We start from the raw sequence: 13,678 nt of genomic DNA, 5'->3' as shown, positions 1-13,678 counted from the left end.
TATACTTTTACCTCCTTTATCACACTGAAGAATTCAAACATATTTAAAGCCCTTTTCAGATTTCTCCATATTTATTCTTTTCTCAAGCCAGGATTTTCCTCTTTTTTGTGTGTGTACGTGACCATCTTTCATGGTAGTGGGTTTTTCTCTTTTGTGATTTATTTATTTATTTATTTATTTATTTTTTTATTAACTTCTTTTTTTTTTTTTTCAACGTTTTTTATTTATTTTTGGCACAGAGAGAGACAGAGCATGAACGGGGGAGGGGCAGAGAGAGAGGGAGACACAGAATCGGAAACAGGCTCCAGGCTCTGAGCCATCAGCCCAGAGCCTGACGCGGGGCTCGAACTCACGGACTGCGAGATCGTGACCTGGCTGAAGTCGGACGCTTAGCCGACTGCGCCACCCAGGCGCCCCGTGATTTATTTATTTTTAAAGTTCATCTCACATAACAGGTTTTTACCTGTGCTTGCTTCACTTTGTCACGTGTTTTTGCAGGTTGGCACTGAACAAGGTGGCTTGGGGCTTTCTTCTTTTGTGGGAGATACTAGTTCAGACCTCTGTGAGCAACCCAGGTTCATCTCACCATTTTTTAAAATGTTTATTTTTGAGAGAGAGAGAAAGACACAGAGCACGAGCAGGGGAGGGGCAGAGAGAGAGGGAGACACAGAATCCGAAGCAGGTTCCAGGCTCCGAGCTGTCAGCACAGAGCCTGACCTGGGGCCGGAACCCACAAATTGTGAGCTCATGACGTGAGCCGACGTTGGACACTTAACCGGCTGAGCCACCGGGCGCCCCTCATCTCACCATTTTTGCTGTCTCTTTCCCCCTCCCCAGACTATAGGCAAGTGCCTGTTCCATGGGACTGGCTAGGGGGTGTGGTCCAGGCCCTCAGCCCTCTCACACGTGTGCTTCCTTCCTTTGCTTGCTTTTTTATTTTTTAATCTATGGCTTTTCATTAGGTAGGACATAGTACTGTTTTTTTTCTTTATTAAATGTTTTTTACAAAAGGGAAGTGAAATTTACATAACATGAAATTAATCGCTTTAAAGTGCACAATTTCATGGCCTTTAGTACATTCACAATGTTGTGCAACCATGCCCCTGACTAGTTCCAGAACATTTTCATCATCTCAGAAGAAAATCTCATACCCGTTAGAAGCAGTCACTTAACGTTTCTCTGTCCCTCTAGCCCCTGGCCACCACTGATCTGTTTCCTGTCTGAATTAATCTATTTTGGACGTTTCACACAAATGGAATCACGTAACGTGTGGCCTTCTGTGTCTGGCTTCTTTCACTTAGCGTCCTATTTTCTTTTTTATTTTTTTTAAAGTTTATTAATTTTGAGGGAGAGACAGAGTGAGTGAGCAGGGGCGGGGCAGAGAGAGAGGGAGAGAGAGAATGCCAAGCAGGCTCTGCGCCATCAGATGGAGCCCAGTACAGGGCTTGAACTCACAAACTGCAAGTTCATGATCTGAGCCCAAACCAAGAGTCAGACGCTAAACGGACTGAGCCACCCAGGGGCTCCACAGCGTCCTGTTTTCAAGGTTCATGCACGTTGTAGCGGGTATCAGTGCCTCATTCCTTTTTATGGCTGACTCATAAGTCCGCTGTGTGGAGAGACCACGTTTTGGGTGTTCGTTCTTCCGTTGGCAGCCATTGGGTTATTTCCACCTCTTGGCTGATGAGCAGAGTTCTGCCGTGAGCATTCACGTACAACTATTTTTTGAGTCCCCGTTTTCGGTTCTGTGGGGTCTATGCCTTGTGGGTGCAGTCGTGGGTCACATAGCGTTTGGCTCAGTTTTTGCGCGGGCTTCTTTATGGTCTGCCCTTTATTCCTCTCCTTAACGAGGCTCTCCAACCCCTGCTCACAAGTAGAAGCTTCCTCCCTGTCTTGGGCTGCTGAAGAGTTTTCTTTTGCTTTTGAGTGTGGCCGTGTACCTTAAAATACATGGCTCTATTTTCTCCATCATTCTTGTGTATTTGGAAAGGAGGGTATGCACTCGCTCTGCCACCTTGCCTGGGAACACTTTTGACCTGAGTCGATGTGTATCTGTCCTGCATTAGGATGGGATTTTGCCATACGTACCTCGAGGTACCCATGCTGACGTTAACGTTGTGCATTTCCAGATTTGGATGCTGGTTCAGAGGAAATGGATGTATCTTGAAAGCATTTTTATCGGTGGAGACATCAGGTCGCAACTTCCAGATGAGGCGAAGAAGTTTGACAACATCGACAGAGTATTTAAAAGGGCAAGTGACTGGCTTCTATTTTGGTCGTGAAAGGACACTGATGAGAGATACTTTTACTTATGTTGCTGCATGTAGTATTTTGTCTATTAAGCAGCTTCTGAATTTCTTAAATCATTATATATGACCTTAATCCGTTCAGTAAAAATTTCTCTTGGGTATCAAGCCACTGGCATCTGGTACTGAAACTTTTTTGTATTTATTTTTCATTATAAAAGTAACACTTAAAAAGCCTGGAAAATGCGGAAAGGTAGAAGAAAATGTATCTTCCAGAGTTCCGTCACATTGACATGACCACTGCAGTATGCCATATGCTTCTTTTTTTTTTTCCTGTGTACGTGAATTTAAAAACACGACGATAACGACATTTTATATAATTTTCTCATAATTTTCTTTTGATGTTATAAGAAATGCACTTCATATGATGAAACTGAGAAGGGATTTGAATGCCTTTATATACCGTTCCATTGAGTGGCTTGACATTAGATGATTGTCGTCTAGTAATGAGACATCTTGTTCAAAGGGGAATTCGTCGCATTCATAAATAATCTGTGGGCTTGTGCCTCGTGCCTTTTGCACGTTTAGGATGAATATCTTACGAGGGGCTGTTGGAAGGTAAATTGCCCGTGAAGGCGTAGTGCTCAGTGCAGAGTCCTTCCAGGAAAGGGTTGTGTCCGTCATCACTGCCCCTAGTAATTGGGGGTGGGGGTTTTAACCCAGAGCCTCGGGGCTGTGCTGCTCAGCGGTCTGCAGTGCTCTCCAGTTAGGAGGGGCTGGTTCACATTTGGGTCTCCTTTATCCATTAGAGTTTATAACATTTTCTTATTCACTTGCATAAGCTTTTTTTTAAACTTAAGAAAAAATCACACGATGGATACCTATTTATTATAGAAGGATTTAGATACTATAAAAAAAAAGTAAAAGAAAAAAAGGCAAAAAATATCTACAATCTCATACCCAAGATTACCATGTTGACAGTTTAACATGTATCTTTCCAGAATTTGTTCATTCCTATGTAAACACATACATAAATATTATAAATAAATATTCCACAAAATAACATCATTCTTACCCATGTGATCATTTAAAATTTTTTTTAAACATCTTTGACATATCTGTCAATAGGTGAACATCTAAATGATCACTTACAGCCAGTGACTGACCTAAGTTCCTATTCCTGGACGTTTAGGATAGTTCCCTTCCCCCTCCCCCCTTGGCCATTCTGAAGGGTGCTAGTGAACGTTCCGGAACATACGCGCTGCCCAGAGCAGACGTGCCGCTTTCGTCCATCCAGCCCACGTTCCCCGAGGCTCTTCTGTGCGCAGGCGCTGGTGCTGGCGCGCGGGGCCTGTCCGTGAGCAAAAGAGCTTAAAAACCTCTACCCCAGACCGCTGGCCTTCTAGGGGGAAGGAGGACAAAGTGAACACCGGAAATAAGTAAACGGCACGTAGTTCGCTGGGAGGTGCTCGGGGGATGCTTATTTAAACGTGCCACGTTTCTGCCGCGTTGGGCCCCGGAGGGCTGCGGTCCGGGTGTCTGTTGGTTCTGTCGTCTGTCGAGCCGGCGCTGAGCGGCGATCCCGCTGGCCCGGCCCGACGGCTCCCCTCTCGCCCTCGTGCAGATCATGGGCGAGACCTTAAAGGACCCCGTGATCAAGAGATGCTGCGAGGCCCAGAACCGGCTGGGCGACCTGCAGAACATCAGCGAGGGCCTGGAGAAGTGCCAGAAGAGCTTAAACGACTACCTGGACTCCAAGAGAAACGCTTTCCCGAGGTTCTTCTTCATTTCTGACGACGAGCTGCTCAGCATCCTCGGGAGCAGCGACCCGCTGTGCGTCCAGGAGCACATGATCAAGGTGCGCCCCCCGCCGCCCCGCCGGAAGCCGCCGCGGAAGCTCCGCAGCCGCGGTTCGCTCCGTCCCAGATCCCTGAACCGCTGCGGGCGCGGGGGGCGGGCGCTCGGTCCGTCAAGCGACCGGCTCTTGGTCTCGGCTCAGGTCGTGATTTCATGGTTCGTGGGCTCGAGCCCCGCATCAGGCTCTGTGCTGAGCGTGGACTGAGCTTGTGATATTCTCTCTCTCTCTCTCTCTCTCTCTCTCTATCCCTCCCCCGCTCACTCTCAATCTCGCAAATAAATTTAGAAAATAGTTTAAAAAAAATTAAAGACAGAAATGGTGCTGGGCTTTCATCTGAAACATAAATCTGATGAAATCCACTATAGCCTGAAATTACAAAAAATCCCACTGTTGTTTGTTGCTCTTTTTCTATAGCCCCAAAACACTTTTTTTTTTTTTTGGAGAAACTAAAAAGAATATAGCAATGCACAAAGACTAATATAATAAGCAGAGAGGTGGTACAGGACAGTGCTTTGGCATGTGGACTCTGGACTCATTGCCTGGGTTCAAATCCCAGGTCTACACAGATTTGCCGTGTGACTTTTGGCAAGTTACTTAACCCCTCTGGGCATCAGGTTCCTGTCTGCAAATGGGGAAAACCCAATAGTTACCTGCTTCAGTGGAGTTGTTCTTAAGATGAAATGAGTTCGTATGTGTAAAGTACTCGGTGACCGTCTCATGATGTTGGCTAACATTACCTTATCCACCACCCAGAATTGACTGGTAACTAACTTGTTACCAGTTAGTCCTATTTGCTTCTCTACACCCTCTTCGTGAGACAAAGCTGTAGAGAGAAAGTTGCCATCCTCTTTGCCCCCATCACAATCCTTACTCCCCCTTCAAGAGACAGCCACTGTCATGACTTTGCAGTGATTCGTTCCAGCCCCTGTTTTCATACTTGTACATAAACGCATGTGTATCTGCGAACAATACCGACTGGCAGGAAATGCAACAGATCAAACTGTCTCTGGTGATAGACGGCCAGAGCATGGCCAGAACGAATCTTGATCAGCTGGTCAAAGCTGTATATTTAGTATCAGCCCTCGGGTAGGGCTTCCCAGCTGTGGCAGTGTTGATCACTGGGCCAGATAATTCTTGGCTCTGTGTGTGTGCGCGTGTGTGTCGGGGATTGGGGGCTGTCCTGTACGCTGTGGGACGCTCAGCAGCATCCCTGGCCTCTACCCACCAGACGCCAGGAGCATCGCTCTCCGGTTATGACAACCAAAAATGTCTCCTGATGTTGCCCAGTGTCCCCTGGGGGCAGAATCATTTGTGGCTTTGAATCGGTGTTGTGGAATAATTCCTTTATTCCAGATAAACAAAGCGTTTGGGATCAAGTACGTAACTCCATACTTTAGTTGATGCGGATTTCCTTCCTAAACCAAAATTTGTGTCTTTGATTTTTGTCTTTTTTTTCTCAAAGGGGAGATGTGTGTGTGTGTGTGTGTGTGTGTAATTTTTTTATTTAAAAAAATTTTAATCTTTATTTTTGAGAGAGAGAGAGAGAGAGAGAGCGAGCATGAGCGGGGGAGGGGCAAAGAGAGAAGGAGGCACAGAATCCGAAGCAGGCTCCAGGCTCCCAGCTGTCAGCACAGAGCCCAACACGGGGCTTGAACTCACGGACCATGAGATCATGACCTGAGCCGAAGTCAGATGCTTAACCGACTGAGCCACCCTGGCGGCCATATATATGTATATAATGTTTGTTTATTTTTGAGAGAGAGAGAGAGGGAGAACAAGCGGGGGAGGGGCAGAGAGGGAGAGAGAGGATCTCAAGCAGGCTCCAGCCTAGATCAGAGCCGGATGCAGGGCTTGATCCCACGAACCACGAGATGACGACCTGAGCTGAAATCAAGAGTTGGAGGCTTAATCGACTGAGCCACCCAGGCATCCCGGAAGAGGTTTATATTTTGTTACCACTTTCAAAAAAAAATATTTTACTGTTTTAGAAAAGTGTATATCGTAATACTTCATTTACCAGTGGCCCCTTTTGCAGACCCTCTGGCTTTATTGTTTAAAGCCTGTTGCCTTTTCCTTCTCCTCTCTGACACGTGGAGTGCCTAGTCTTATACCCTGGGTCCTGAAAGACTCATTTCCCCCCCCCGAGTATCATTCCGGATCAAGAACAGTGCTGACAGGCAACAAATGGCCAGTGTTGAATGTGCTGGAGGCATATCGTGCACGGTGTTTGAGGTGACCCTTCTGACCTCATCTTGTAAGTGCCATGATTACGTCTCTTCCAGGCTGAGAGAGGAGAAGCAACTTGTCCAAAGTCACCCAGCTGGGCTGTGGGGGAGGGGTTCAGGCACGTCTCTGACTCCTCAGCCCTGGGCCGTTTTGTCACCGGGCCTCTTCTGTCCAGATACCTCTCTGTACCCGCATGTACTCTAGAATCTCGCGTGTGGGGAGGGAGTGCGTCTTCTTTTCCTTCCCTTTCCTTTTTAGCCCCAAACAGACCTTCGCACAGTGCGGGATAGACGCGCGCACCCGAAGCGTGCTGCTGGAATGAGCAGCTGGGCGAGCGGACGCCTATTTGGTGCTGGCGTCCCGGGGGCTCCCGTGCGTGGTGGGGGGCTGGCTGCGGGCCATTCTTGGGCTCCACCGTCCAGCGCCCGGATCGCAGAGTGGACTCTCCCCTGTGTTGCAGATGTATGACAACATAGCACTGCTGAGGTTTAATGACGGGGACGGTGGAGAAAAGCTGGCGTCCGCCATGATCTCAGCAGAGGGCGAAGTCATGGAGTTCCGGAAGGTCATACGGGCCGAGGGGCGCGTGGAGGACTGGATGACAGCGGTTTTGAACGAAATGCGGAGGACCAACCGGCTGATTACCAAAGAGGCTATTTTTAGATACTGTGAAGACAGAAGCAGGTAGGGTCGTAAATGTGAACGTGTGTCACTTTATTCTATTAGCAGTCATAATGGATTAATATTAAAGGCTTGGGGTAGATTGAGTGACATTCCAAATGAAGTTTTCTTTTCTTGGAATAGCCAAGTTAGCCAGCGCCTTGTCCGTCTTTCAAGGATCGCCTAACTCAGGACTTCTCAAAGTGCGGTACTGGGGGCTTGTGACAAATGCAAATTCCTGGGACGGACTCCACCTCAGCCCCACGGGGCCATCTGTGTATCTTATAAGCTCCTCCCCGGGGATTCTGAGCACGCTCAGGCGTGAGAACCACTGACCTGGTGACCCGACAGAAACCAGGTGTTCAGTAGGGTTCATCCGTGTAAAGTCGTTTCTAAGATATTTAACCGATGTCAATCACGCCTTGATTTTTCTGGCCTGAGCAGCTTCCAGGCACCAAGCTGAGCCACGCCTGCCTCTCATCGAGAAAAGGGCTGGCTTTAATGTGTGGTACATACGACATCTTTGGATGACTTGTGCCATTAGATTTAGGCGGGACTCCCAGGAATATATTTGGCAGGGCCTTGATGGCAGACATAAAATCTCCATTATTATTTTAGGAGTGCTGTCCCTTTGACTTTAGACACTGAAAAAACATCTAGTTAAATAAATGATCAGAGAATAGCATTATAGTTGGATCGTTATGATCCTATTTTTTAGGTGCTATAAAAATTGGTTTATGTCCTTGTGTATATCAAGTATACGTGGATATCTTCAGTAGTGTGCTGGTCATCAAGCTGGTTTTCTGAAGCAAACAAACAAACAAAAAACCTTCGATTTAGAGAGTTTGTCAATTTACATAGTGTAGATACTCCCACCATGGCTGATTTCAAAGCTAGCGGAGTAATGGAAGTGGTTTGAACATCAGCCTGCAAAATTCCCGAGTATTTGGCAGTAAACTCTCGTGAACTGGTAGGAGGCAGCTCCTGTACGTTATCAGCCATATTCATTAATTGACCTACTATTAATCGAATTCCTGCTCTGAGCTGATCGCTGTGCCAGATGCTCATACAAAACTGAACGAGACAGAAATCACTGGCCCCCAGGAGAGGTGATCACGGAGCATTCTGCAGTCTCCTTAATGACCCCAGATCAGAAGAATTTTACGCCAGTGTTAGTTTTCTCGACATCATAACTGCCACGTTGCCAGGGTGCTGCTGTGTGTGTCACAGTGTGTGGTTGGTGGGAGACAGTCAGGGAAGGGAGCCCGATGTGTCTGTATTACTCCTTTCCTCCCCAAATCCCCTCCGCTCGGGCACTGTCGTTTCTAACGACAAGGGTGACTAGTTGAAATGAGTGCATGGGTTTATTTGAGCAGACGTGTTTTGGCTTCACTGAGAAGACAGGCCCAGGGATACACAGCCCCAGAAAGCACCCCCGTCCCGGGATTTGCCAGACGCCATCATGGTCACCTTAGCTGTGCCCTGAGTCACCTTATTTTCTCTGCGCGGCTTGCTTCTGCCTCTCCTGATTTCCAGCTTCCCAGGTTCCCCATCACCTTTATCTAGTGTGCAGGGGTCATAATTATAGATACTATTTAGGTTTTCGAGGTGCCATACAACTTTAAAGCAAGGTGGTAAAGCCTGATCTTTTTTTTGTTTTAAATACACTTTTAAATTTATTTTGCCATTAATTGTATGTCATCAGGATAATGACGTAGTAATTCACAGTCACTTTTCCTGGATTGGAACTTAGAGATCTGGGTCTGTTATTTATTTATTTTTTTAATTTTTAACGTTTATTTTTGAGGGAGAGAGAGTGAGACCGAGAATGAGCAGGGGAGAGACAGAGAGAGAGAGAGACAGAGACACAGAATCCGAAGCAGGCTCCAGGCTCTGAGCTGTCAGCACAGAGCCCGAGGTGGGGCTCGAACCCATGAACTCTGAGATCACGACCTGAGCCGAAGTCAGACGCTTCACGGACTGAGCCACCCAGGCGTCCCCAAAATGTAGACATTCTCATAACGTTCCCATAATATGAAGTCATTCTGAAAGGTCTATAAAGGCGTCTTTTCAAAGCGATCTAGCAGCTCCCTACACGGTCAGCTGTCACGGTCTCATGTGCGCGTGTGGTCGGCTCGGGCTTTTCCTGTCTATCCGGGAGACTTCTTGCCATCTGCTTGCCTAGAGCCCTTCCTTTGCCTTTGCCCTTGCCCATTCCAGATCAAAGAACTAAATTCTTCCAGGGGCTGTTGTCTGGTACCAGTCCCTCGAGCAGGTGCGCCGTTTCCCCTTTAGAGTCGACTGGATGCTCCTGTACCAGGGGATGGTGGTGCTGGCCGCCAGCCAGGTGTGGTGGACGTGGGAAGTGGAGGATGTCTTCCGCAAAGTGCAGAAAGGGGAGAAGCAGGCCATGAAGGACTATGGCAAGAAGATGCACGAGCAGATCGACCAGCTGGTCACTCGGATCACCATGTCCTTAAGCAGAAACGACAGGAAGAAATACAACACGGTCCTCATCATCGACGTTCACGCCAGAGATATAGTCGACTCCTTCATAAGAAGCAGGTGAGGCCCTTCCGGGGCGCCGGTGTCTCACGGCGCGTCCGGCCCCGCGCTTCGTCTCGCCGCCTCTCTGACCGCGTCTCCCGCTTGTCACCTTCCAGCATCCTCGATGCCCGGGAGTTTGAATGGGAAAGTCAGCTGCGGTTTTACTGGGACCGGGGGCCGGATGAGCTGAACATCCGCCAGTGCACCGGCACCTTCGGCTACGGATACGAGTACATGGGTTTGAACGGGAGGCTGGTCATTACGCCGCTCACAGACCGGATTTACCTGACCCTTACTCAGGTGACTGGCCTCCTGGACCTTGTGGTTATCGGCTGCCTGTGGTTACGGGTTTCTTGCTGAGCAGGATTAGGGTGATCGGAGACACTGTACCGGGTTGACCCGTGTCCCCTCCCTCCCGATTGACGTCCGCTTGGAACCTCACAAGGTGACCTTATTTAGAAATGGGGTCTTTGCGGATTTAATTAGTCAGGGGTTGGGAACACCCTGGATTAGGGCCCTGTAGCCAGTGACTGGTGTCCTTGTGAGAAGAGGAGAGGACACGGAGATACAGGAAAGGTGATGTTAAGAGAGGCCGGGGTTGGAAATGACGTGGTCACAAGCCAAGGAATGCTTGGAGCCACCAGAGCGAAGAAATCCCTCCCAGGGGCTTTTGGAGGGAGGGTGCCCCCTCCCCCCTCCAACAGCTCGATTTCAGACTTCCAGCCCTAGGTTCTGTGAACGAATACACTTCTGTTGTTTTAAGCCCCCTACTTGGTGGTAATTTGTTAGGGCAGCCCCAGAAAATTAACGCCGATAGTGAGGGGCATTGTTGTTTAAACCCCGTAAATGAGTTTCAGATTGGAATGTGACTGGCTTGCCACCTTTTGGGATTGGGCTGTTGCAGGTTCAGGTGGCGCCTGAAACCCCCGACAGGTTTAATAATTTGCTAAAAGGATTCCCAGAACTCAGAAAAACCATTACAGTCACGGTTGTGGTTTATCATAGCAAGAGGACGCAGATCAAAATCGGCAGTAGGAAGGCTTAGGACAGGGTCTGGGAGAGACCAGGCGCGAAGCTTCAGCTTCCTCTCACGGTGTGGTTGTGCAGACGGCATCATTTCTTACAGCGGTGACATGTGGCAGCATGCATGAAGTATTGTCACCCAGGGAAGCTCCTCAGAGCCTTGGTGTCTAGGGATTCAGTTGGGGACTGGTCATGTAGCGATGGCTGATCACCCCGATGGCCGACGTTAGTCTCCAGCCCCTCTAGAAGTCACGCTGATACCATGTGGCCCAAGGTCACTGTTCTCAGGACATTCCCGGGGCTTAAAGGTCAACTCCTAGAATCTGGAGACAAAGGGCCAAACCTTTCTTTGGGGAGGACTAATCCTTTACTGCACAGATGAACATGTGTCCATGAGCCCCAACTCTGGGACCTACGTGGACCTTGTCCTTAGTGTCGGCACGGATTCTCGCATGTTGCTTCGTCCTGGGTATACTGGTTCCTATATCATGCGGTGGGGGGTGGCCGGTAGCGGTCAGTGGAAAAACACAGAAAAGAAACGTTAAGAATGGTGACTATCAGAAAAGGTGAGTGTGTCGGATGCCTGGATGGCTCAGTCGGTTGAGTGTCTGACTCTTGATTTCGGCTCAGGTCATGATCCCACCATTGTGGGATCGAGCCCCTCATTGGGCTCCATGCTGAGCGTGAAGCCTGCTTAAGATTTTCTCTCTCTCTCCCTCTCTCTCCCTCCCCCTCCCTCTCTCTCTCTCTCTCTCTCTCTCTCTCTCCTTCTCCTTCTCCTTCTCCTTCTCCTTCTCCTTCTCCTTCTCCTTCTCCTTCTCCTTCTCCCTCCCTCTCTCTCAAGTAAATAATAAGAAGGGTGAGTGTGAACTTGTCCATTGCCACACGTATATGTCGCACATAGATTATCACAGCGCTTTGGGAAATGACGCCCGTTTCCTTGTGAGAATCAGACCAATGTATGTTTTGCATTTCGCTCATAACAGGCACTGTCCATGTATCTGGGAGGGGCCCCTGCTGGCCCGGCAGGGACTGGCAAAACCGAGACCACCAAGGATCTAGCCAAAGCCCTGGGCCTGCTCTGTGTTGTAACCAACTGCGGTGAAGGCATGGATTATAAGGTAAGGCCTCGTCGTCCCTCCCGGTGCTGTGTTACTGGGCAGAGAGCTAAAAGTGGGGCATGGCGGGAAGGCATCTCGCCTCATTCTCTTCCATGAAAACACATGGAGGCGGCTGGAAGAGTCGAGCTGAGAATCTTTCGCCCCCGGTCCCAGGACGTACACGGGTCGGCTTTGTTAGCAGCTTGGAGAGCAAGCGTCGCAAACAGAGATGCCACCAGAGCCACGTAGATAACGAGGAAAGCAGCAGATAGAGACAATAGGGAGTGGTGAAGACTGTGGCCAAGTAGAAGGCAGTGCTTCGGCTGCGGGGGGGAGCCACTGTTCAGCTGTGGTTGTTACCACTTGGGAAAGCGGACCCGGTGTTGCTAGAGTTTCCAGTATTTCAAGAGAGGCCAGAGATCTGGAGTCTCCCATGCAAATCCTTAGTTTGTAAAATCCTGCGAATGGGAGCTGGCCCGTGAGAGGGTCCCGGAAGTGTTGCCAGAAAGATCCATTCGTGGGGTGGTTGGCCAGCTGCCTCTCCGCCAACCTGATGTTCACTGTCTGCTTTAATTTAGGCGATGTCTCCGCAAACGTTTCGCTTGCAGTTTGAAAGATAAAAATTGCCCTTGTCCTGCCATTTCTCTCATTCTAGGCCATTGGGAAGATTTTCTCTGGCCTCGCCCAGTGTGGGGCCTGGGGCTGCTTTGACGAGTTTAATCGAATCGACGCCTCTGTGCTGTCGGTCATCTCGTCCCAGATTCAGACGATCCGAAACGCTCTGATCCATCAGGTGACCACGTTCCAGGTGAGGCTGAGCGCGGGGCCTGCCTGGACCACATGCTCCGGGGCGGAAACCTCACCAGGTGCTGGGTAGTCGCCCTTCCGCACCAGGCTGCTGACAGATGATTTGACAGACTTCTGCTTTCAAACTGAGATGGTTGGGTTTTCCAAAATTATCAGCATCTTTGACAGTTAAGGACTGCGGTATTCTAAGAACTTCGAACTAATTCCGGACGTATGCAAAGTTGCTATCGGTGGGCAAGGCAGTGTTCTCAAATAAGTGACGTACAGGGCCCCCTTTAAAGGAGAAAAACATTCGTGGTCACTTCCCAAGTTTGAGAAAAAAGGCAGCCTTAAAGATGAATGTCCCATGGGGCGCCTTGGGTGGCTCAGTCGGTTAAGCATCCAACCTCGGCTCAGGTCATGATCTCACAGTTTGTGAGTTCAAGCCCCGCGTCGGGTTCTGTGCTGACAGCTCAGAGCCTGGAGCCTGCTTCGGATTCTGTGTCTCCCTCTCTGTCTTCCCCTCCCCTGCTCACTCACACATTCTCTCTCAACACAACAAATGAATAAATAAACAAATAAAATCCATTCCATCTGATGAAGCTGGATGAGAATTTGGAGAAGCATGATCTAATTATATAATCCGCACATTCCAGAAGTGGGTTCTGTAACAAAAGGGACCAGAGTGGCCGGACCAGTCCCCTGCACCAGGGCCTCTCTGATCCCAGTGTACTTTGCTTCCCCTCCTGCCCCTGTGTCCCCGTGTGCCCTGCACTCTTGTCACCTCATGACACTCGCCCTGCAGACGCACCATGTCTTGTCACACCGTATGTGTCCCTGTCTGCCTGGAATCGTCCGTCCTTCCTTTGTGCCTGAAATCTCCTGTGTATTCTCTGAGGTCCTACAGAGCCTCAGAAGTTCGGGACCCAAATGTGGCTCAGGCTGGTGCGGGTTCGCTCGGGGGTACCTCCCTGGCCCTAGCCACCCGCCTGCTTTCCTCCCGGGCCTCAGTGTGGCTCATTGTCGAGAGATTATGTAAACTAGGCACTGGTAAACATTTTCGGGATTCCCAGAAGGGCTTTGGGTGGATTTCCTTTTAATTCGTTCTTCTGAAATCGTTCAGGGCTGGCCTTACAGCTTGTGAGGGAGGGAAATTGAACCTGCAACGCATTCAGGCTAAATAATAAATAACCGTCCGTCATCTCCGGGGGGCAGTCTGGGCCTCCTGTGGA

General features: G+C 49.2%; 1 protein-coding gene across 4 annotated transcripts in view; it reads left to right on the top strand.

Moving 5' to 3' along the window:
* The window catches only part of DNAH10 (dynein axonemal heavy chain 10), a 151,881-nt gene that overhangs the window by 73,532 nt on the left and 64,671 nt on the right, over nucleotides 1-13,678 (top strand). For all 4 annotated transcript variants that reach the window (XM_042961467.1, XM_042961466.1, XM_042961468.1 and 1 more), the window contains 7 exons: nucleotides 2,130-2,252; nucleotides 3,871-4,104; nucleotides 6,791-7,014; nucleotides 9,286-9,555; nucleotides 9,654-9,837; nucleotides 11,547-11,681; nucleotides 12,316-12,468. In XM_042961467.1, the coding sequence (XP_042817401.1) occupies nucleotides 2,130-2,252; nucleotides 3,871-4,104; nucleotides 6,791-7,014; nucleotides 9,286-9,555; nucleotides 9,654-9,837; nucleotides 11,547-11,681; nucleotides 12,316-12,468 (1,323 nt within the window). The remainder of the gene's footprint in view (nucleotides 1-2,129; nucleotides 2,253-3,870; nucleotides 4,105-6,790; nucleotides 7,015-9,285; nucleotides 9,556-9,653; nucleotides 9,838-11,546; nucleotides 11,682-12,315; nucleotides 12,469-13,678) is intronic.

This window comes from Panthera tigris, chromosome D3, assembly GCF_018350195.1.
Source record: "Panthera tigris isolate Pti1 chromosome D3, P.tigris_Pti1_mat1.1, whole genome shotgun sequence".
In the NCBI taxonomy this organism is placed as follows: domain Eukaryota; kingdom Metazoa; phylum Chordata; class Mammalia; order Carnivora; family Felidae; genus Panthera; species Panthera tigris.
This window is presented reverse-complemented; position numbering and strand designations above follow the sequence as displayed.